This window comes from Belonocnema kinseyi, chromosome 5 (assembly GCF_010883055.1).
Source record: "Belonocnema kinseyi isolate 2016_QV_RU_SX_M_011 chromosome 5, B_treatae_v1, whole genome shotgun sequence".
Taxonomy (NCBI): Eukaryota; Metazoa; Arthropoda; class Insecta; order Hymenoptera; family Cynipidae; genus Belonocnema; species Belonocnema kinseyi.
This window is the reverse complement of record NC_046661.1, coordinates 94,086,389-94,108,704: the sequence shown is the minus strand read 5'-3', so window position 1 is coordinate 94,108,704 and position 22,316 is coordinate 94,086,389. Positions and strand designations below refer to the sequence as shown.

Sequence of the window (22,316 nt, the reverse complement as noted above, 5' to 3'; positions counted from 1 at the left end):
TTGTTTTATTTATAAAAAAACAGTGAAAATACAAAACTTAAATTTTTCGGCACATGACATAAGCTAAGAAAAAATAAATAGATAACATTTTCTTACCGTTTCTATTTTAATCGTGAATAACAACATTTAAAAAATTACATTTTTGGTAAATTGACACAAGATAGAAGAGAGAATATTTTGAAATAATTTCCTGATAAAACGCGTGGTTTTCGTTTTAATCGTAAAAAATAACATTATAAATAATGAAATTGACTGTTTGGAGAAACGGCACAAGACAAATTAAAATATTAATAAGGGCGTATGTTCCCAAACGTAGCTACAAGATTCCCTTCACCTATTTTTTTCATATGACAGGCCGTTTTTTTAACTTTTACAATACCAAAATTTACCAGTTTTTTTAGTCTCCAAGGAGGCTTTTTTTCCCATTTATATTTTCAAATTCAAAACATGAAAAATAAACCAAACATTATGATTCAAAGTATTTAAAGTGCACTTTCTGAATAAAGGAATTTGATACGCAACTATTCCTTAAAAAATTAAAAACGTAGAAGCTGAATAGTTTTATGATAATATCTTATAAAATAAATATAATATTTAAAACAATACTGAAATGTACAATTTTTAATTAGTTTAGAAAATTTTAATATAGCATTCCCAAACCAAACTTATTTAAACTAACCACTTTCAAAATAAATCAGTTCTACATTTTGTACAATCATAATTCAAAAAATTCAAAATTGAATTTGAAATTAATTAGGTACACATTAAAGAAACTTGAAAAGAATTTGATCAAATGCCTCCGAATTTAGGGTGAGTTTTAAAGACTTCAAGATGCATGAAATAAAAACTTTATCGAATGAATAGAATTGAGTAAGTTTAGAAGAATGTAAAAAATTTAGGATAAACTAATAATAATTTAGGGTGAATTCAAAATGAATTGTAAAAAATATTTTCAAATTTTTTTGAACGGCACAATGAAATTTTGTCTGTTATAATACCAATGCAAGTTACGAATTATAATAATATACATTTATGGAAATGATATAAAATTTCAGGGATAAACTCGAGTGCGAAGCAGGAGATATGTGATGAGAATGAGTTTGTTAAAGCCGAAGGAGCTTTAACAAAAGAGAATTCACAATTTTTAAATTACTGTTGTCGATACTTTTACCCTTAGTTAAAGATAGTCTGTGCAGAAAAGTCGAGCGCATAGCGCGAGGTAAATACATTATCGTGCGCGAAGAGCGAGAAACAACAGTCCCGCGCCCTAGGCGCGCTCAAAATTGCGAGCAGTAATTTTTTAATGTCATAGTGTAATTTTTTAATGGCAGATTTTTTTTAATGTATTACAAATTCCTTGGAATCTTTTAAAATTCCCTAAAATTTGGCAAAATCTTCGAAATTCTTTAAAACTTTTTAAAACTCTTGAAAATTCTTTGGATTGTTCAAAAATACCCTAAAATATTTTAAATCCTTTTTAATATTTGTGAAAATGACGAAAATCGTACAAAATCCCTTAATTCTTATAAATACATGATTTAAAATCCACTTAAAGATTACAATATTCCATGAAAAATGAAAAATGTTAAATACCCTACAATACTTGAAACCCTTTGAAATTCCTTCAAATTTCTTTAATCAATCAAAAATTCTTTAGAATCTTTTAAAATTCCTTACAATTTTCCTTACAATTACAACTTTTAAAAGTTCTAAAAATTGCCTTGGAATTTAACAAAAAACCTAAAATTTTTGAAAAACTTTAAAATCTTTAAAACCTTTAAAATCATGTCTTTTGAATCTTTGGAAATTACTTTGAATTTTCAAAAATACTCTAAAATATTAAAATGTTATTGAAATCCCATCAAACTATTAAAATCAATTGAAAATTCCTTAAAATTGTTAAAAATAATTTAAATCCTATGCAATATTTTGAAATCCTCTGAAACTTTTTAAAGCTTTCAAAAATTTCTTGGCATAAAAAAAACTAAAATCTTTTAAACACTTTGAAAGCACTAAACATTATTAAAATATATCGGAATACTTTAAATTATTTAATTGAAAGAACGTTGGAATTTTTTAAATCTTGTAAATTCTTTAAAAATTTTTTGAAATCCCTTGGAACGTTTTAAAGATTTTGAAAATTCTTTCAAATTAAAAAAAATATTCTAAAATCTTTAAAACCCTTTGCAAACATTTCAAATTATTAAAATAAATTAAAAATTCCTTGGAATCTTATAAAATACCTTAAAATATTTCAAAACATATTTTAAAAAATTCTTTGCAATTTTTAAAAACATTGAAAATTTGAATAATTTTGAAATCCGTTGACACATTTTAAAGCTTTTGAAAATTCCTCGACGTTTTAAAAAATATTCTAAAATCTTTTAAACTCTTTGACACCACTTCAAATTATTGAAACCTATTAAACATTCGTATAAAATATTTAAAAATAAACTAAAATATTTCAAACCTTTGCATCCATTGAATTACTCAAATAAATTGAAATTTTTTTAGAATACTATAAAATACTTTTAAATATGTCAAAACCTTTAAAATCTTTCGAAGTTCCTTGACATTTTGAGATTGTCTTAAAAATTTCTTGGATTTTTTTTAAATATTACAAATCTTTTGAAATATATTGAAATAATTTAGACATTTTTAAAGCTCTTAAAAATTTCTTGACATTTTAAAAATTACCATAAAATCTTTTTTACTCTTTGGAAACAGTAAAAAGTTATTGAAATAAATTTAAAATTCTTTGGAATCTTTTAAAATATCTTATAATATTATAAAATACCGTGAAATATTATTACATTTTCAAAAATCTTGAAAAATTTATTAAAAAACAATGAAAAATAACTTTAAATTCCTTAGAATTTGTTATAATACTCTAAAATATTTAAAATCCTCTAAAATCTGTTGAAAGCCCTTAAAATATTTAAAAATATTAAAAATATTTAAAATCCCACAATTCTTGTAAATAAATTCTTTGAAATCCACCGAAACATTATAAAATCTCTAAAAATTAACAAATATACTATCCGGAAATACAAACGGGGGAAAATAAAGTTCCTCTTTCAAAATATGAAAATTTTCGTTTCTGATTTAATGGAATAAAATTAATCAAGTTATTTTTTGAAGTCTAACTCAATTACTATCGACATTTGGGCTCTCCTTTGTCATCAGAGGACGAAATTAGAACAGAAAGTTTTAATCGGGAAGTTTGCCTATAACTAAACTTTTGTTCAGGGTCTCTCGTAAAATTACTGATATTCCTCTGACTACAAATGTAGAATCTGTCATAACGAATATGATGTATCATTTGCTATCTGAATAATAGAGTTTTTTGAACACAGTAAAATACCTTTTCCATTTTCCGGGTTCGCGAAAATTAGGCCAGGTCGGTGAAATAAAAAAATTTAAACCGTTAGAGCTGAAGATTTTTTCATTTAAAATAAGCAATTTGTAAATTTAAACTCTTCTGAATTTTAAACTATCGAAATTAAAATTCTAAAAAAATCCTCATTCAAAAATTTTTGTATTTAATCTTTTACTGAAAAACTAGTTGCATGGCTTGAATTTTGAAAAAACTATTTAAATTTTCTAATAAAAAGCTGACTTTTAATAATTTAATAAAGTTTCTAAACAAATAGTGACATTTTCAATCACACAGTTAAATTTTTAACCTAAAAAAATGAACTTTCAACGAAATAGTTGAATTAAAAAAAAATTATGAACCGAACAGTTGCATTTGCAATCAAATAGTTCAATTTTTAAGTAAAAGAAATACATTTTTAATAAAATAGTTGAGTTTTAAAGTCAAGAAGAGACTTTCTTATAAGGCAGTTGAATCTTGAACAAGAAAGTTGATTTTCAACTAAGAAAGATGAATTTTCAACCATAAAACAGAATAATTGTATTTTCAATCAAATAGTCGAATTTGCAATTAAACAGTCTAAAAAAATAAAATAAAAAAGTCCACAATATAGTTGAATTTTTAAGCCGCAACGACGATGCTTTTTGAAATACAGATGAACTTTCCAAAAATAACTTTTCTATAAAAAAAAAACGATGAATTTTTATTTAAAAAAAGATTAATTTTTAATATAAAAAGATGAATCTTCAACAACGGAGTTGGATTTCCCAACAAAAAAGTAGCCTTTTTAACGAAATAATTGAATTTTTTAATAAATAGGTAAATCTTCAACAAAAAAGATGACTTTTTAAAAAAATAGTTGATTTTTTTTACAAAATAATTATAAAATTCAACCAAGTAGTTCAATTTTTAACTACATAGTTCAATTTTCAACTTACTAAAAGGAATTTTTAACGAAACAGTTGAATTAAAAAAAATTAATCAAACAGTTGCATTTACAACCAAATAGTTGAATTTTTAAGCATAAGAGATAATTTTTCAACACAACGCTCATTTTTTAACAAAACAGTTGACTTTCTGAATTAAAAAGTTAAATCGTTTAGAAAACAGTTGCGTTTTTCATAAAATAATTGAATTGCTAAGTAAATTGTTAAATTTTCAACCATTCAACTTCAACCAAAAATAGTTGCATTTTCAAGCCAAGCATATTAATTTTTGAGAATACAGTTGAAATGTCAACCTGAAACGAGAAATTTTTAAATAAATATATTTTTTTAAATATAATTTTTGAACCAATAGTTTCATTTAACACCAAATAGTTAAGCTTTCAATACTCTCAAATAACTTCGAATAAAATAGTTGAATTTTTAACCAAACAGTTGATTTTTCGAGTTAAAAAGACGATTTTTTTTCAAAATAGTTGAATTTTCGATAAAAGAGTTAATTTTTAAACCAGAAAGTTAAACTTTTCACCAAAAAAGATGACTTCTTTACATTAAAAAATCACTTTTCAATCTAAGAAGACACATTTTTGATTAAACAATCGAGTTTTCGACTAAAAACAATAACATTTTAATAAAATAATTGATTTAATAAAAATTAATTAAACTTTCAAGAAAATAGTTAAATTATTAACAAAAACAAACATTTTTTGTTCACAGACAAAAATATTGAAATTTAAATACAAACAGTTGCATTTTTAACTAAGCAGTTGAATTTTCTAGCCAAAAAGATACATATTTTAAAAGATTGATGAATTCAAACCCAGAACTTTTCTATAAGAAAAAAAGGTGACTTTTTAACAAAATAATTGCATTATTGCAATAGATGCATTTTCAACTAAATATTTCATTTTTAAGCAAAAAAAATTGTTTTTTTTTATATGACAAATTAATTTCCAGCCGAGAACTCGTCTACCAGAACAAATGAATTTTTAACACAAAAACAATAATGTTTAACAATGCAGTAGAATTAAAAAAAAGATGAATTCGTAACAAAATAATCAACATTTTTTTTGCATTTTTAATCGAAAAATATATATCTTCAACACAGGAGTGAAATTTTTTAGAAGACAGATGAATTCTCTACAAAAAAAAAGAATTTTCAAGGAAGAAGTCGAATTTACAAATAAAAAAGATTAATTTTCAACCACAAACATTTTTGATCCAAAAAGACGAGTTCTTTAAAGGACAGTTGAATTTCTATCAGAAAAAGGTTAATTTTAAACAAAAAGTATAACTTTCAACAAAAAAATACAATTTTCAACCTAATAGTTAAATGTTCAAGCCAAAAAGACAAGTTTGTTTAAGGCCGTTGAATTATAAACAAAAATGTTTATTTTTTAATTAAGGAAGAGCCATTTTTAACAACAAAAATTCTTCTTCTACCATAAAAGATGAACTTTCTCTCAAAACAGACGAATTTTCTACCAAAGTAGTTGAGTTGTCAAAAAGGATGAAAATTGAACAAAATTGTTAAATTTTAAAGAAAATAATTAAATTTTCAAAAAACAGTTTATTTAAAAAAAAAAAATTGATTTGAAGCCAAAAATCATTGGATTTTCTTTTTATTTTATCAATTCAGCATCTCATTAACTCTAAAAGAATCATTGACTGTTAACTGATTGGCGCTGCCCCCCTTACCCTAATATATTGGCTTTTTTAATCGCTAAATATCTTTAAATATTTTTTTTATCATCAGGGACGTTCTATTATGTGCTTCTGTTGAAATTGAAACTAATAATTATTTTATAAACTTTAAGTTTTTTTTAATTCAAAATTTAAAAAATTTCTCGTTCCACGTAAAAGTTTCTCGTTTTCCCAGTCCAGTGGCCACCCTGCATTTACATATGTATAAATAAAATCCATTTTAATGTAATGTTAGAAAGAGTCACATTTCCCAGCAAGAAAGCTGGGTCCCACTTTCACAGAATATTTAAAAAGAAACTAGGATTTGATGTCGGTTTATGTGCCCATATATCATAAAAATATCCCCCGATGAAATTATCACTGATGAAGTTACAGCTGCTGAATATTTTATTCTGGGAGTGGATCTGTTCATTCATCACCGCAAAAATTAGTTTATAGTCCAATTATAGTCAATAAAAGAGGAAATAAAAATATTTGGGTCAATCAACTGACATTTTCGGAATAAAGTGTGGCAGTGATTTTAAATAACGAATGAACGCATTGTACAGGCCTCTCAATCATTTAAAAAATGCAAAATCCGTCCGTCAATAATGGCATCAATTTGAAAATAGTAGCGAAATAGTGTTCTGCAATTTTGTAATTTTCTGGTATAAATTTCGAAGTAATTGAAAACACGTCAATCCGTGTTTCTGTCATACTCTTTTCCCAGGAGAGCAAATGAGTAGTATGGGAACTGTGGGGAAATTGGGAGAGAAGAGGAAGTGGTTGGTAATTAGGATAGCGAGAGAGAGAAAGAGGACAAATGAAGGGAGGGAAAGTAGGGACCATAGAATGAAATAAAAGGAGAGGAAATAGGGAAATAAAGAAAAATTAGGGGGGAGGGGGAGTCGGGCAAGTTGGAGGAACGAGGGGAGGCGAAATACGGAAAGTGAAGGAAAATAAGTGAGTGGAGGGGAAATTCTTTAAGGGGAAGTAGAGATGTAAGGGAAAAGAAAGGGAGGGTAAATAAGGGGTGCAAAAGTAGAAGAAATGCCGGGAATTTAATGAGGGGAAGTGAGGAGAAATTACAGGGTGGCCGTTTTAATCGAAGAAAAAAATTCCCGGTTATCTCCCGGTTTTTTCCAGGTACGCAAACATTTTTCACGGTCAGTAAAATAAAAAAAATTCGAACTCTAAAGCTAAACATTTTTCCATTTGAAGTAATAAAAAATAAACCAAAAATTGAAGCACGCAAAGTGGAACTCTGGAATTTTAAATTATTTGAAATTGAAGGTTGAAAGTTTTTTAATTCAAAACAGCAAAATTGGGAATTTTTAACTTTTATAAATTATAGAGTTCAAAGATGCAAATTCAGTTTCAAAAATATAAGTCCGGGTTATCATGTACATTAAACAATCAATTAGTGAACTTTAAAACTTTGAAAGTTATATTATTTTAAGAAATTTTAAGCTAGAAACATTAAAAATTGAAAAATAAATTTGGTAAACTGAACACTGCTTAAATTAGAAGTTAAATTATTTTCATTTTAAATAGTTTAAACGTCCTTGAAAAGCTTTAATATTTTATTTAGAAAAAATTTTCTTTGAATTATTCTAGATTCTTTTTTGCCTTTTTTAAAAACATTTTAAGATCTGTTTAAATATTCTCTTAAATAATTATTCAAAATAAAAAATTATATTCAATTTCCATAGGAATCTTAAGAAAATGGTTTTATGCTTTTCAAGTTTTTCAAACATTTTTAAAAGCTTCTCTATTTTTTGTTTAAAATCTGAAAAAATCTAAATTTTGTTTTAGCTTAGGTTGTAGCTATTTGCACTGAAATTTTGGTACGAATAGCCGAATTTTGTCGGAAGCCACACTTTGTTTAAATTACTTGAAATGTCAATTTTTTTTCTACGTATAATAAGTGTTCAATTCTTATTTATACATCAAAATACAACAATTTAACTTAAAAAATAAACATTTTTTAAAGAGCACAATTAAAATTGTAATCTTTAAAGTTTAAAAGCTCTTCGAAATTTTAGCGATTCAAGGCTTTGTATGTCAAATAATTTAGGTTCAAACTGTTAACTTTGAAATAATTGGTTTTAATTTACTCGTTCTAAATGAACAGTAAAATATTGCTAAATATTAAATAGCTATTCTTTTTCTTAATTAAAAAAGTTCAAATTGAGTTTTATCATTAAAATCTGGAAATTTTTCAATTTGAACGGATTTCGAATCTTTTGTAAAATCAATTACTGTTTCTTTTTAATACTTAAGGTACAGATCCATAAAAATTCATTTATTTATTTTTACAGTCGATAAAATAAAAATTTTTTCTATCGAAAAATTTCAAGTTCAAATGCTCTTAATTTTCGATTGTTTAAATCTTCAAGACTGCATTTTAAAGTTCTTAAAACTAAAAATCTCAATTGGAAAATCTACAAAGAAAAAAATGATAAAATTACGTATTGTGAACTGAATGATATCATAAATGGAAAACAAAAATTCAAGTAATCATTTTAAAAAATGGTTAAAATCGAACTTGGACAGCTTTTTCCTAGAAAAATTTGTAAAATTCCCAGTCGAAAAATAAATTCACTGCCATTTCCCGGTTTTTCCCGGTCTAAAAACTTCCTGGTCATTTTCCGGGTTTTCCAGTTTCCCCGTCCAGCGGCCACTCTAAATTAGCGCAGGGAAACTAGGACCATAAAGGCAAATTACAAGGAAGAAAAGTAGGGGAAGTGAAAAGAAACGAAAGAAGGTCAAATGAGGAAAGTGAGGAAAAAATGGAAGAAATGAGGAGTGGAGTAGCAGGCGAAGGGATGAGAAATTCGAGGAAAGTAAGTAGGGGAAGTATGGGGAAATGGAGAAATGGGGAAGTAAGGGAAAGGAAAGTAGGAGAATGACGGGTAGTTAAGAGAAGGGGAGTGGGGGGAACGAGCAGTGGCGAAATACGGAAAATAAGTGAAGGGAAAGGAGGTGAGATGGGAGGGAAATTATGTGAGGGGTAGTAGGGAAAGAAGGGAAAACAATAAAAGGGTAAATAAGAAGTAGGAGAAATGCCAAGAAATAAGTAAGGGGAAGTGAGGATAAATTAGTACATGGGAACTAAGGGAAGTGAGAGGAAATTATAGGAGAAAATGTAGGCGAAGTTAGGGCTTTGAGGGGAGGGGCAGTATGAAAACTAAAAATAAATGCGAAGAGGCAGACAGGCGAAGCGGGGGAAACTAGAGATGGAAAACTAGGGAAAGTAAGGCGAAATAAGGGGTGACGAAGTGAGGGGAACTGAAGAGAAATGAAGGATGGTGTTGTATTGGGAATGAGGGACATTTAGGGCGGAGAAGATAAATAGGTGAAGTGAAAGGAGAGAAAGAACGGTTAATATGGGAAACGAGGGAAGGGAAAGAAAAGTTATACGGAAAAATTACGATGAGGTGCGGAAAAAGGATGGACGATGAGAAGAGTGGAAGTACAGAAAATGTGGGAAATAATTGGAAAATCAGTAAGGGAGAGAAGGATAAATATGATCTGAAGTAGGAAAGTGAGGGAGAAAAAGGCAAAGACAAATAAGGGGAGTGGAATAGGTGGAATTCAGAAAAATGAGTGAGGGGAGTCGAACAAGGGGTAATGATGAATGTGGAAGAGAGGAAAGAGGAACTGAGGGAATTAAAAGAAAACGAAAAGCTAAGGTAGGTTAAATGGGGGGAAATTATTGAAGGGGAAGTAGTGGAAGCGAGGGGAAATAAGGGAAGGGCAAGCAGAAGAAGTGAGAGGAAATGAGGGGAGGAAAGAAGGGGCAGTGAGGTAAAATAAAAAAAGACAGGAGGGTGTAGTAAGGTAATATTTCGGGCGTGTAAATAGGGGGAATTATGGAGGGGAGATTTTGAAAAATACTCTGAAATTCTTTCAAATCTCAAATATGAGTTAAAATCCTTCAAACTACTTTCGGAATCTTTTGAAAGCTTTTAAATCTCTTGAAATTTAAAAAATTCATTAAAGAGTTTTCAAATCTTTAGGATTATGGGAATATAAGGGAAAAATATTGAAGGGGAAGTAGTGACAGTAAGGAAATATATAGGCAAGGGGCAGTAGGGGAAATAAGGGATAATGAGAGATGGGGTATCAGGGAGGTCAAGATAAATCAGGGGTGGGCAACTAGGGGAAGTGAGAGGAAAAAGTAGGGGAATTAAGGGGAAATTATTGGGTGAGGAAGTAGGTGAAGTGAGGGGATGGGAAGGAAGCAAATTGAGAAGAAATAAGGGGAGGTAAATTAGGGGAAGTGAGAGAAAATAAGGGAAGTTGTAGTAGAGGAAGTGAAGGGAAATGAGGGATAGGGTAGTAGAGAAACAAAGGGAAAATTAGGGGAGGGGAATTAGAAGGAGCAAGGAAAAATGGGGGGGGGGGGTTCGAGGGAGCCGGACAAAAACCGGGGAGAGAAAGTGAGAATAAATGAGGAGGAGTAAAAAGTCTCTTGAAACCTTAGAAATATCATTCATATTCCGGATACACATTTATAATTTTTTGAAACTTTCTCAAATCCTACGCAATTATTTGAAAAACATAAAAAATTTTAAATCATATTAAATTCCTTGAAAATTTTCAAAATACCCTGAAAGATGTGACATCCATTGAAATATTTTAATCCGTTAGAATATACTGAAATCTATTTAAAAATCTTAAATTCTGTTGAAATTCTTTGAAATCCCTCAAGAACTCCACAATTTTTTTAATTCCCTTAAAATTTATAAAAATTTTTTATAACCTAATTTTTTTTATAAAATCTTCTAATTCCTTTTTAAATCCCATCAATCTTATGAATATTGCAAAGTTCCTGAAAATATGGTAAAATCTCTAAAATCCGTAGAAAACTCTGGAAGTTTCTTGTCATTTAGTTGTATTTAATTTATTCCCTTAAGTTCTCTAAAAATCCATTGAGATGCCTTGAAATCTTTCAAATATAAATTATCTGGAATACCTTTTTAAAATCCTTTCAAATTTTCTGAAATCCTACCTACTTTCTTTAAAAGCCTTAAAAATGTTGAAATCTCGTTAAATGAGAAGCGGGAAATTGGGAAAAATAGGAAAAGTCAGGGGAGGGTGTAGGGGGTCTTAGAAAAATTAGGGGAGGGGAACTGTGAGCATTAGGATTTAAGAGAAGCTAACGAAAATGGGGAGGGGGAGTAGAAATGAGGGGAGGGAACTATGAGGAGGAGAAAAGAGGGGGTAGACGAAGTGAGGAGAAATGTGGATTGGGAAAATAGGGGTAAGAATTGAATGTACGGATTGAAAGAAAATGAGGGAATGAAAAGCAGGAGAAATTATGGGAGGGGTTACTGCAAGTAGAATTGCAGGGAATTAAGGTATGGGAAATAAAGGAGGATAAGTAGGAAGAGTAGTGAGATGAAGTGTGGAGAGGGTTATTCGGGTAATGAAGGTGAGTAGGGAAAGTGAAGTGAAGGCTGGGGAAGGAAAGTAGGAGCAGAAGAGAGGCAAGTGGATTTGAAACGAATTGGGGAAGGGACGGGAAGCGATGGTTGAGGTGCGGGGAGAGCTGGTAGAGGAGGAGAAAGGAAGTAGGGGAACGTAGGAGAAGTAGAGGAAGGAAAGTATAGGAAGAGGAGGTTCGAACGAAATAGTGAATATCTTAATAGGCTATAAAACCCTTTTTGGTAGGCTAACTAGGTGTTGCAAAAATAAAATAATTATTTATTTATTTAATGAAATGAAATGAAACTTACGACGCAACAACAGCAAAAAACTATCAAGAATCCTTGAACAGCACCGGCAGTGCCCACCACCCAGGTGAGACGGATGAAAAGAATGACACCAAAGATGTTTTGAATACAGGGTAGGAAAACACCAATCAAGGTGCCCATCCGCGCCCCTCCACCACCACTTGCTGCGGTTGCTGGTTTACTTTCCGCATCAGTTGCTGGTGGTATTGTGTTACTATAGTTTGCCAAAGTACTGAGGAAAGTGGAAATTTGCGGTCGATCTTCGATATCATCCTGAAAATTAAAAAAAGAAAATATTTTGTTTAAATTTTAGCAGGATAATAAAATCGTCAACTTATATTCATAACTGTAGATTCAATATATGTATATTGAAACGACAATTTTAGAAATATATAATTTTTCAGAAAAAAGTATTGAAAAAACTATGAATAGGGCTTTGGAAAATTGCAAATTTTAGTTATGTTTGGTATAAATCGTAATTTCCTATAAAAACGTACAGTCAAAGATGGATTTAATGTCAATTTTGGGACTGACCATGACATTTAATCCGGAGTGTCGGAACTATTTTGTCTCTCTGATGTTTTTTCTCTCTCTTGTTTCAATCTCTGTTTTGTGACAATGTATTACAATTTTTTAGGATAAAATATAAAAAATAACAAATAGCTTTTGAAAATCATACATTTTTAATATTTTTGGTCGAAATTCATAATTTTTTATAAAAACCTTTTCGAAATTATTGAAAAGTAAGCCTGTATTGTTGGTTTGTAAATTAGTAATTTTCTAAAAATAAAAAACGAAAAAATACTAGTTGTCCCAAACATAAAATTTCCATTTCCCCAATTTCTCAGAATCTTAATTTCGAAATTTCCAGAATTTTTCCTGACAAATTCTTAATTTTCCCAGAATTTAAAAAAAAATTATTAGGTATAAAAGAAACCTTGCAGCTAGGAATCGAATAATGTTAAGAACAAAAATTAGGTTTTTAAATTTATTTTTAACTTTTTTAGTGACAGCAGTACGACAGAATTTCATTAGGGTAATAGTTGATATTTCCAACAAAAGGCTAACTAAATTTAAAAGCAAAGCGAGGAATTCTTAACAAAATAGTTCGATTTTCAATAAAAGTGATGAATATTCGATAATAAAAAAAGAAATTCTCGACAAAAAGTGTAATACTTGATAATTCTATTAGAAAAATTTTAATTTAATTTAATTTTTTAATTTTTAATAAAATAAAATTGATTTAAAAAAAAACGCATTTTTAATCAAGCAGATGAATCTACATTCAAAACAGAGTAATTTTCAATGAAGAAATAAAAATTTAAAAAATAAACGAATTTTCCACTAAGAAAGATACATTTTCAAGCAAAAATCAAATAGTTACATTCTTAGCTAGAAAAAAACTTAGCTGAAAAAACTGATTGTCAACATAATTGTTAAATTTTGAACCAAGCAACTGAAATTATAACTGACGAATCTTTTATTTAAAAAACTAATTCTTTAACCAAATATAGAAAAGTTACATTTTCAGTTAAAAATTAATTTTCAACAATAAAAAAAAACAATTTTTTAACAAAATAGTTAAATAAATAGTTAAAAAGATTGATTTTCAACAAATGGACAGAATTTTCACCTAAAAATGATAAATTTCATATTAAAATAAAGTATTATTTAAAATTAATAAGTACATTTTTAACCAAATGAAATAAATTTTCAACAAAACAGTTAAATTTTCAACCAAACTTATATCAAAAAAGGTAAATTTTGGACAAACAATGAAATGTTTAATATTTCAATTTTTTAAATTAATTTTAAAAAATTCATTTCAACCAAAGATCTTATTCTATAATTCTAATTTTTTAAAAATTAATTACAATATTTCTATATTCCAAAATAACCATTTTAAACCTACCTTAGGAGGTTTAGAATATGAAAATTATAATTTTATTATTATTATTATTTATAATATAATTAGCTAAAGAATTAATTAAAAATAAAATTCTTTATATGATGGATTTTTTGTTAGATTCCTCGGAATATTCAAAGTCAAAAGTTAATCCCGTAGATTTTAAGACAATTTATAAAATAATGTGAATCAATTTAAATATATTTAGCAATTTAAAAAGTTTCGAAGAAAATAAAAATATTTTAAGATTTAAAAAGTTTTTTCGTAAATGTATAAAATATTCTGCAATTTTTCCAAGTGTGAAAAACTCTAAAGTCTTCAAAAGTCTTTTTGAATTTGATCGAGATAGCCAGAAAAATTATATTTATAAATAAAGAGATGTAAACAATAAAAAGTTTTCCGAAATTTTTACTTTTATAAAAAAAATTAATTTTCAAGTCAAATTATAATTTTTCTGGGTTTCAACAATTTGGTTGAACATAAACTTTTCCGTTGAAATTGTGATTTGATATATATCTAAAATTTTTAATAATCTTTTGAATATTCTCACGAATCTCTGAAAAATGACATTAATATAAATCCAATCTAATTTTCAATTTAAAAAAATATATATATTTTTAGCTATCGAGTTGCTGAATCGATACAAAAAAAGTTTGATTGGAAAATTTCATTATGTTCTGAGGAAACGGAGGGAAAGTTTTTTTCGTTCTATATATTCGTTTCTTAATTTGGACGGTGATTGAAATTTCAATTATCATTTTAGTCAGGATAGTGGGTTCAAAAATTTCGGAAAAGTCGTTTTTAATTTTGAAATTTAGATTTAAGCTGATGAATTTTCAATTAAAAATTTTGAAATTAAATCTTTTAAAATCAATAATTATTGTGAAATTGGGTCTTGTGATTTTTAAAATTAAATAATTTCAATTTTAAAATTAAAATCTTGAAATAAAAATGGTTTAATTTTGACGAATGTATGCTGATTATTTATCATTTTGAAATGGTTTAATTATAAACTAAAGCATCTTGTCAAAAATTACTCAGTTAAAAATGAACAAATTTCACTACCGGTCAAAAGTTTGGGTTCACTTAGAAAAATCGTTTTTTTTTGTATTTATGGCTTTAATTATACCAGAGCTAAAAAAATGTCTCTTTCAAAAGTTAATTGTTTTCAAAATTCTGTTTAAAATAAGCCCAGGCTGAAGCCAATTTATCTAGTTTTTAAGTAAATATTGCAAAAATAGTGTAAATTTCAATGTTTTCTTAAATTTTCAATAACTTCCGAAATAGTCAAAGTTTTTCAATGTTCTTGGACTCATTTTGAAGCTTTTTTTACCGTGTCACAACAGCTTATGAGTATTAATCGTATAAAATGTTTTTTCGAATTGCGAGAACTTGAATTTGTAACGAAAAAGTTGGAAAATTGAAATATTATTTTTAGTAACAAAAATATTTTTGTAAAATATATGAAACATATAATCTTAAATTTTCTATGTAATTTCCTCAAAATATATATTTATTAAATTTTTATTCTGATTTGCCTACAGATAACATGTTTTCACATTTATCCAACTTTTTTATTACAACTTCAAGTTCCTGCAATTCGAAAAGATTATGATTCATACTCGTAAGCTACTGCGACACGGTGAAAAAAAGCTTCAAAATGAGCCCAAGAACATTAAAAAACGTTGACTATTTTGGAAATTATTGAAAATTTAAAAAAACATCGAAATTTACACTATTTTTGCAATTTCTACTTATAAACTAGACAAATAGGCTTCACCCTCGGCTTATTTTAGACAGCATTTCGAAAACAATCAACCTTTTAAAGAAACATTTTTTTAGCTCCAGTATAATTAAAGCGATAAATACAAAAAAAAAAGATTTTTCTAAGTGAAGCCAAACTTTTCACCGGTAGTGTATATTCAAAAAATTAAAATTAAAATAATAAAAAGAGATTCATTAAAATTCAAGGGAATAACAAAATTGTAATCCAAAATATTCTACTAATTTCTAAAACATTGGCGTGAATTTTGAAAAATTCGATTAAATCCCTGAGAATTACAGATGAATTTAAAAGACCCCAGAGGGAATTAAAAAAAGAGAACAAAACACTTTTTTTTAAATCCGTTTAATTGAGTAAAATTAAACTAATGCAGAAAAAGTCAAGTAAATTCGAAAGAAGTCGAACAAATTTAAAAAATGCAAGAGAATTCAAGTGAATTCAAAGGAATGTAAGTGAATTCCAAAGAATTTAAGTCAATTCGAAATAATTCATGTGAATTCGAAAGAATTAAAGTATATTAAAAAAAATCTAAGTGAATTCGAAAGAATACAAGTGCATTCAAGCGAATTCGAAAGAATACAAGTGAATTCGAAATAATTCAAGTGAAATCGAAAGAATCTACTTGAATTCGAAAGAATTCCATTAAAAATTCAAGTCAATTTGAAAGTATTCACTGAAACCGAAAAACATCAAAAAAGAATTCAAAACAAATCAAACAATTTTTAAAGAGACAGAAAAAATTAATATGAATTCAGCGGGAATTCCAAATACATAGAAACGAGTTAAAAAAAAGTTCAAAACATTCCATTGGTTTCATTGAAAGTGAAGTAAATTTAGAATAACAATAACAATATTTAAAAAAAGTACACCGAATTGACTAAAATGAGGGTAAACAGAATTCAAGAAAAATTCAACATATTGTAAGTCAATTGAAAAAAATATTTAAAAAAGTGAATCAAAAATAAATTTAAGTGAATTGAAAATAATTTCTAAATGTAAACAACTTATTGAATGGGTTAAATTTCGAAAAAATCGAGAAAAATTAAAGCAAATTAAAAAGAATTAGATTAACCGCCTAAGAATATCAAAGCCTGAATTTAAAAAAATTATTTTAAAAATCCATTAAATAGAGCAGAAAAGAGTGAATTCAGAGGAATCCAAGAAAATTAAAAACAGTAGGTTAATCAAAAATTAAAAATAATAAAAAAGGATTGAAAAAGATCGAAAAATAAATCAGGTTAAATTAATACTAATTTAGAGCGAATATCAAATTAATCAAAATAAAATAAAAATTCAAGAAATTTCCATTAAAATGAGTAAAATGGGAGTAAAATAATTTAGAACGAATTTAACAGAATTTATATGATCGGAAAAAACGACAATAAATTCAAAAAATTGTAGTGAATTCGGAGGATTATAAGTGAGATGAGAATAATTCAGCAGAATTAACTTAAATATAATAAATTGAGCAAATTAAATCTACTATGACTACGGGCGATGCCCGTTTGATTGCCGGTATGCTTGTTCTACTCCCATTACCCAACATAAACTTGAATAAATAGACATCCAAATTTTAAGTATAATTCTTTTTAAATTCAGTCAAATTAACTTAAAATTAGTCTGAATTAATTCGCATCCTGCTGAATTCAGCTTTCCTGATCAATCTCGATTGAAGTCCATTATATTCTTTTATGCCGAAAAAAGCCACTCAATCTGAGAGATTAAAGAATTTTTTTGACGAACTGGTACAAACTCTAAGACCTAATTTAATTTCTATCCGGATAGGTTTTCCTCGCGCTCGTACAGTATATTGTAGTAGACTTCCGCAGCTTCAGGTACCATTTTTAATCTATTAATTTTTCCCCGCTTTCTGCTCAATCCGATTAAAAACTCCTGTTCAAAGTACTAAGCCATTTTGCATGTTAAACTAACAAGGCTCATTCCGTCCACGATTCTTCTCTCGTCTTCTAGTTTGCAAGCACGGAAGTAGCTTGCAATCTGTTTCCAGCTTTTCACAAAGTTCCCAAGAGTCGTCCAATTGAGAGAAACTTTTTGTCCTTTCGATAACTACCTTAGTAACTGCACATTTCTGGGGTCCAGAAGTGCATACGATACGGAAACTTGGTTCATTAGTCAGAGAGATTATAAATAATATATCTAGAGTAGGGTGGTCTAAAAACAGATGTTTTAGAATTTTTATTATACCGTCTCGGATACTGAGTTCGGGCTGATTTCAGATAAGAATGGGCGATGCCCATTCGATCAGAGTTCACATGTTTGTTCCACTTCCAGTATCAAACATCCCGTCACGCAGCTGAGAGACTTCTGGTCTGTTGTCGCCGACCCTTAACAGCGAAGGTTCTTTAAACTTAATAAGGAATACAATACGAAACATAACATTTTAAATTTTTTAAATTAAAATTTTCGAATTTTTAGTATCCTGCCCCGGATATTGAATTTAGACTAATTTTAGATCAGAAAATTCAACAGAATTCATCAAATCGTTAACTGCGAAAAGTTAAACAGACGGCGGGCGATGCCCATTTTATTGCCATATACCGGTTTGTTCTAATCTCAGTACCCAACGTCCTCTCACGCAGCTGAAAGACCTCGGGTCTGTTGCCGCCGAACCTTAGCAGTGGAAGTCCTTTTCACACAATAAGGAATAAAATATGAAACATGATATTTTTTAGTTTTGAAATTCCTAATTTAGAAAGAAGTTTTCGCATTTTTAGTACGCCACCCCGTATATCAAATTTGGACTGATTTTCTATGAGAAAATTCATCAAAACTCATCAATTCTTCAACGGCCACAAGGTTAACTGAATTAAAGCGATGCCCATTTGATAACCGTCTACCTGCTTGCTGTAATCCCAGTATCCGACATCCCCTAATGCAGCTAAAAGACCTATAGTCTGTTGCCACCGACCCTTGTCAGCTAGGTCCTTTGTAGTTTTAAGGAATAAAATACGAAACATAAAATTTTTAAATATTGAACTTAGTAATTTAGAAATATACATTTACGAATTTTTAGTATACCACCCGAATTTTGAATTTGGGCTGATTTTAGATAAGAAAATTCATCAGAAATCATAACATCGTTAACTGCCAAAAGGTCAACTGATTGCGCGCGATACCCATCTGTTCGTTGTATAAATGTTTTTTTCTACTTCCAGTACCCCACATCTCCTCACGCAGCTGAGGAACCACCAGCCTGCTGCAACCAAATATTTTAAACTGAGGCCAAAAAGTGGCATCCTTAAAAAAATGCCAAATAGCTTCAATACAAAAATATATAGCAGTGCACTTATTCTAATTTTCAACTTATTGAGATAAATAACATCTTTGAAATCGCGAAAAATCCTAGATTTCTAATAAAATATATCTGAATTACTAATTTCAAAATTCAAAATGTCATGTTTCATATTTTATTCCGCATTAATTACAAAGGACCCCTGCTGCCAAGGGTCGGCGGCAGCAGATAGTATTCTGGAGGTCCCTAAGATGCGTGAGGGGAAATTAGACAGTCGGCGGGGTAAGCAAAAAGGTAGACGGCGATCGAATCGGCAGTACCCTCCTACAGCTCAGATACAACTTCCAATTATTGTAATTATTAGCTCTGATGTCCCATTTCAAAACAAAATATTTTGTTCTTAAAAGATTTATTTAAATTATCATCATATGTGTTCGAAATATCAACTATTACATGCCAGATAATTTTACTATTTGGTTGAATATTGACTTTTTTGTTTAAAATTCAAGTTTTCGCGTTGAAAATTCAATTAATTCGTCCTTTTGATTTAAAAATAGATCTCTCAAGGTAAAAATTGTATATGATTAAATAAAAAATTCGAGTATTTGGTTAAAAATCGAGCTATTTATTTTTTAATTTAATTATTTTGTTAAAACCTAACTTTTTTATGGAAATTTCAAATGTTTTGTGCAAAATTCGTCTTTTTTGATTCAAAATAAAAACCTTTATTTAAAAATTCATCTTTGATGTCAAAAATCCGCTTTTTTGGTAGAAAATTTATCTTTTTACTTTAAAATATAATTATTTGATTAAAAATTCATACTTTGTTGTTAAAAATTCAACTACTTTGTTCCAAATTGAAGAAATTTGTTCATTTTTTTAAAGATTCACCTTTTTGGTAAAAAATGTAACTATTTTGTTATTCTTTTTAGTTAAAAACAAAATTTTCAAATAAAAATTAATTTTTTAATCTGAGATTTCAACTATTCCAGTTTTAGTTGAAAACTGATTTTTTTAAATAACAATTCAACTATTTGGTTAAAAATTCGACTTTTTTCGTTGAATTAAACTAGCTGAAAATACTTTTTTTAGTTGAAAAGTAATATTTTAAACAAAACTTTTAACTTTTTCATTTTTGGTTTACAACTTATTTTCGTTAGCTAAAAACTCAACTATTTGGATGATAATGTATGTAATTTATTAAAAATGTATGTTTTAGTGGAAAATATATCTTTTTGGTTAAAAATTTAACTTTTTCGTTCATAATTTGTCTTTTTGATTAAAAATTCATATCTTTTGGTAAATAATGCAACTGTTTGGTTGAAGTATCTTGTTATTTGTTAAAATTTAGTCTTCTTGGGTACAAATTTAATTTTTTTGTCAAAAATTGATTTTGTCTAGTTAAAAAATTATTTCTTATACTACAAATTTAACGGTTAAAAATTTATATTATATTTATATTCATCTTTTTGTTGAAAATTAGATTTTTTATGAAACATTTAATAAATTTCGTGAAAAATTAAACTATTTGTTTAGAAGTTAAACTTTTTTGTTGAAAATTCGTACTTTTGGGTAGAAAAGTTAATTGCTTGATAGAAAATTCATCTTTATGGATCAAAACTTTTTTTGGTGGAATTCAACTAGTTGGAAATGTATCTTTTTGGTTTTGTATCTTTTTTTCATTTGGTTTGATTGAACTATTTTTGTTAATATAATTTTTTTAGTTAAAATTCAACGTTTCTGTTAAAAATAGTACTTTTGGATGGAAAATTAGATTATTCCGTAGAAAATCAAACCAATTGTGTTTTAAAATAAGTTTTTTGTTGAAAATTTGCATTTTCGGGTTGAAAATTTGTTTGCTAGGAAATTTTTAAACTAAAAAATATAATTTTTCAGCAAAATAAAAAACAAGTTTTTATTAAAATAGCTCATATTAAAACCAAAGAAATTAATGTTAAATTGAAATGATGAATGCTGTACAACAACAACAAAAACTATTTTTAACAAAACTGTATGCGGATTTTCAATGAAATATTTGCATCGTGAATTAAAGAATAGTTTCATTTTTATCAAAAAAAGATGAAATTTCTCTTAAACCAAATGAACTTTTATTTTTTTTTTAATTTCAAGAAAATAGTTGAATTTTCATCAAACTAAGATTCCAGTTTACTTTTCAAAATCAAAACATGAATTTTTAACAAAAAATAAGTTTCTACAAAAAAAATTGAATTTTCAATCCAAAAAACAATTTTTTAAACCAAAAAGAATGAATTTTTGAAAACATTGTTGATTTATCTGCCAAATAGTTTCATTTTTAACAAAGAAATATGAAATTTGTACTAAAACAGTAGAATTTTCAAATAAAAAGTATGATTTTTTAACAACATAATATAATTTTTAACTAAACATTTGTATTTTTATCCAAGACAGATAAACTTTTTCTTAAAAAAATGAATTTTTAATAAAAAATAAATAAAAACAAAAGTTGAATTTTCATTCTGAAAAGATTTCAGTTCTCTTTTCACCATCAAAATATTAAATTCAAACAAAAAGTCAATTATCTACGAAATAGGTAAATTTTCAACAAAGCATAAGAATTTTCAACAAAAAAGTATGATTTTTCAGAAAAATTGTTGCATTTTCATTCAAGAAAGATTAAATTTTGTCTAAAACAGATGATTTAAAAAAAGCTTTAAAAATAGTTCAATTTGTATCCAAAGGAGATTCCAATTCATATTCCAACTCCAAAATAGGAATTTTAAACAATAAGTTAATTTTCTGTTAAAAAGTAGAATTTTTGAACAAAGAGCATGCTTTTTTAACAAGATTGTTAAATCACAACAACAATGAAACAGTTGCATTTTTGTTCAAGAAAAAGGAAAATTTCACTAAAACAGTTGGATTTTTAAATTAAATCAAGTTTTCAGAAAAAGAGTTGAATTTTCACCTAAAAAGATTTGAATTAACTTTTGAACAAAAAAATAGGAATCTTAAACAACATGTAAATTTTTTAGGAAATAATTAAATTTTCAACCAAACAGTTGCATTTTTTCCAAGAAAGATGCAATATTTATACTAAAAAAGATGAACTTTTAAATCAAAAAGACAAATTTTCAGAAAAAAATAGTTTTCACAAAAAAAAACATTTCAGTTCACTTGTCAGGAAGAAAATATGAATTCTAAACAACGGTTAATGTTGTACGAAAAGATCTGTATTCTTAACCCAAGAAGACAAATTTTTAACGAAACAGTTGAATTTCCAACCAAAAAGGATGTCTTTTAAAAAAGTTGTTAAATTTTTAACCAAATAATAGCCCTATCTAGTCTGAAAAGACATTAAGCATTTCTGTTATTCTCTGATGATAACACAGATTCCTTCAAAAATTTTAATAAGTAACACCTGGCAAAATAATGCCTGTATTTATGGAAAAGGATTCTTCTTTCGTTCTCTCCGACCAGCAATCGGAAGTTCTGTGGTTCGATTCCCAATGGAGAGAATGAGATCTTTTTTCAGAAAAAATGTGATTAAAATTTTTTAAATTTATAGCTCCATCTAGTCTGAAAAGACGTTAAGAAGTTCTGTTAATCTCTAATGATAATACAGATTCCTTTAAATAATAAAATTGATAA

General features: G+C 27.6%; 1 protein-coding gene across 1 annotated transcript in view; it reads right to left on the bottom strand.

The window, feature by feature from the left end:
* Window positions 1-22,316, bottom strand: part of LOC117173388 (solute carrier family 12 member 4) — a 129,900-nt gene that overhangs the window by 57,598 nt on the left and 49,986 nt on the right. The window contains exon 3 of the mRNA XM_033361916.1: window positions 11,748-12,017. Within this exon, the coding sequence (XP_033217807.1) occupies window positions 11,748-12,017 (270 nt within the window). The remainder of the gene's footprint in view (window positions 1-11,747; window positions 12,018-22,316) is intronic.